The 3,401-nt window shown below is 28.2% G+C and overlaps 1 protein-coding gene across 1 annotated transcript in view; it reads right to left on the bottom strand.

Annotated features, from left to right (window-relative positions):
* LOC111616528 (midasin-like) overlaps positions 1–1,983 on the bottom strand; it is a gene marked incomplete at both ends in the record, with an annotated part of 5,717 nt that extends 3,734 nt beyond the window's left edge. Inside the window, one exon of the mRNA XM_023357934.1 lies at positions 1,838–1,983. Within this exon, the coding sequence (XP_023213702.1) occupies positions 1,838–1,983 (146 nt within the window). The remainder of the gene's footprint in view (positions 1–1,837) is intronic.
* Positions 1,984–3,401: the final 1,418 nt, after the last annotated feature.

The following is a 3,401-nucleotide window of genomic DNA, read 5'->3' as shown; positions in this document are numbered from 1 at the left end:
AGAGGGGGAGGAAACAGTTAAAAATTTTTTACAGTTTGTAGTATCGAAATATGCTTATAAGAGAAGATTTTAGAACTTTTAACCTTTTAATTTATTTATAATATATACTAGTTATACAAAGATTAAAGCAGATTTTACGTTTTTAAATTATACAAAGTGTAACCAAAAGGTACGTCTATATATCATTTATGTACTCATTATTTTATGTAAACTCTCTACTGTTATAAGTTAAATATATATATTGTATTTTAGTTGACTGAAGAGGGGCAAAGCCCGAAACTAGTAAAAAATGTACCGTATCAACTAATAAAGAAATTTGATGGAAAATTTGCCATGTGTCTTTAGAATAAAACACATTACTAGTGTTTATTACGCCACAAAAATAAAAATAATATTAAAAAAACGTTTAAAATAATTTTGTATTAATTTTATATAATGACATTTTATTTGTACACTGGTGTGCAAAACTTAAGCAATGATGTAATTTTTACACAGACAGCTATGAAATTGTAGAAAAAGTCTTGTTGCGATCAGTACAATGAACACTCAATTCAGTAGAAAAATTATTTGTATGCAGAAAGAACACATCACAGGTGATGTGAGGGTACACAAAGCACATGCAATCAGCACGTACAGTGCAAGATTACAATAAGAAGAAAAATTTGATTCCATACTGTGTGCATTCTATTCATTTTTGCGCAAGTGTGCTTTCTCCATCCTTTAAGTACAGAATACTGTCTCTGTATTCCGAATTTCATGTTTCTCAGGTGATGTCTTGTGCAGTTACAGCAAAAAAAAAAAATTGTTGCTTAAGTTTCGCACACCAGTATATTTAATATAAGTGTTGAAAACATGTTCTTATGAGATCTTGTATGTAATAATTATTTACAAAATAAAGAAAATTAAGCTAGAACTATATGATAGTTAGGTTAGAGTTAAATGTATAATTATAAAAAAGCAATGCATTTCTGAATATGTAAGTGAATTGTAAAAAACTTGTAAAGTGCATGATGCAAAACAGCAAGCAATCTATCTAGCATATGAGATTTGCATATCTGAATTATGAATGAAAGCAACTTATTTCTTTCTAAAAGTTTAAAAATTGTTAATTAAATTAAAAATTACAGCCAATATGAAGTGGTTATTCAGTTTACTTCTAGTAATAAATTTGTTTACTAATTAATCTTCAAATAGCTTAAAATCAGTTCTACAAAATTCATTTATTAATTAATTCAATCAATTCAAAACATATTCTGCAGCAAATTCAGTCTGATGTACTGTACCATATCAAATCTGTCATGGAGAAAAATAATGCTTCAGCTAAAGAGTTCAGAAAAGTTATTTGATGCAAAGTAATATGTCTGCCAATCTGGATCAGTTTGTCAGTTCTTGCAACATTGACTTCCATTGTCAAGCAGGTTGGATGTCCACTGTAGCTTTCACCACTCACACTTTCTTGTCAACTTGCAAACTTCTCGACATTATTATGCAATACTTTGACAGGACAACACACTCCTTGTATATCTCAATAGATTTCAGCAGGTGAAACATTTTTGGTCCACAAAAATTGAATAACTACTCAAACTTTTTCACAAGATTATTTTTCTAACCTTGTGTCATCATTTGGAAATGCTATATTACAACTGTCCTGCATTCACGCCATTCTAATTATTCAATGTTGCCAATCTGGATCATTACTTACTACCTGCATTTGATTTCAATTATGAATGCTTTTGTTTTTAAATCATAACACTTATAAAGTTACTTTTTGATCACCCCACATATAACAACATAAAAATTAAAAAACTGTAAAAACAGATAAAATTTAAATTTTTACCTTGTAGATATAAGGCGTCCACTTGATGATTTTGGAATAATGGTTTTACTAATGTCATGATCATGCTCTCCAGAAGAAATCATAAAATATATATCCATAATTTGATTAACAATTGGTTTTAATACTGGCCATTTTGTAATAATTAGCTAAAAGAAAAAAAGAAAAATTTGTAATTCTGTAGTTTTATTATTACTATTATTAAGTAATAAACACACATTATACTGGATGAAAAGTATAAAGCACACTCACAGAACCAAAAATCCAGTGTGTAGAACAAAAAACATGAAAGGAAAATTGTAGCATTTCATTTGTCATTCAGTTTCCAAATCCATTCTTTTAATCTGAAAACAGTTGCTCAAGGCAATCAAAATTTTTCATTTTCCTTTCACTTCTTTGTTCTGCATGCTGAATTTTGGTTCTGTAAGTGTGATTTTTATTATTATTGCAAAATAATTAAAAATATATTAAGTATAGATTAAATTTATTCAAATACCATTATTAAAATTACAAAAATTATAAAAAATTACTATAAAAGTGCTTCATCACATTTTATTTTAAAATAAATATTTTAAAGAACTATAAAAACGTTCATAATTGATGAAATAATTCCACAAATGATGAAGCATACCACTCACAACATACCTTTATTTGTAGGCTATTGTTGGAGTCAAAGTTTTATCCTCTTTGTAGTTTTCTGTTGAAACTGCCCATTAATTTACATAATATAAATATTAAAATTTTAAAAATTTCATCTATTATGAATGTTTTTATAGTTCTTTAAAATCCATTTGCTTGAATAGCCCAATCCTAATAACCCAACAGCTAATAAAAGGACACAACAAACTTAAAATCAAAGACAAAAGAAAGGAAGGACATCACACAAAATTAACATTCCAAAGAAGTGTCAGACAAATTATGGAAGTAGCCAAATGGAAGAATACCACAATGATCTATAACAGGGACCCTACTTATATAGTATACTTAGAAATGACAAGAACTCACTCTCAGATAAACTTAAGACAAGAGTATACAGAATCTCATTAGTCAATGAAGAGATGGATCTAACAAAAGTATATGTTGGGGTAACTAGGAAAGAAGGATTAAAGAACACCAATACAATGTCAAGAAAGGTAAAGACAACACAGTACTAGCAGCAATTATAAATGTACAAAGAACAACAGTCAAATGGGAGAATCTAAAATTGTAGTAGAGGTCCATTCCCCATAACAGTGATAAACAAAGAAAAAATTGAGATATTTAAACACAAGCTTACAAATGAATGAATAAACACCAGAGATGTGGAAACTTTCCCAACATTGTGGAGATATGCCATTAAAAAAATAACTAGAATAAATTTTAAAAAACACTACTACTTATGCCTTGATGATACATGATTCAATTGTGAAATTTGATATTTTCAAAAATTTAATTTGAAAGCATTTAGAGAATTTGGGTTACTCCAAAACAAAGGTAGAACACCTCATAAATAGGGCTGACAAATGTTTTGTGACAATTATAATTTCCAGCGTAAAGGTGAAAGTTTTGATATATAAATATACACATC

The sequence above is a fragment of the Centruroides sculpturatus genome, unplaced genomic scaffold, assembly GCF_000671375.1.
Source record: "Centruroides sculpturatus isolate CEXI.00-Female unplaced genomic scaffold, Cexi_2.0 scaffold3516, whole genome shotgun sequence".
Taxonomy (NCBI): domain Eukaryota; kingdom Metazoa; phylum Arthropoda; class Arachnida; order Scorpiones; family Buthidae; genus Centruroides; species Centruroides sculpturatus.
Note: the sequence above shows the minus strand (reverse complement) of the source record. Positions and strands in the feature narration are given on the sequence as shown.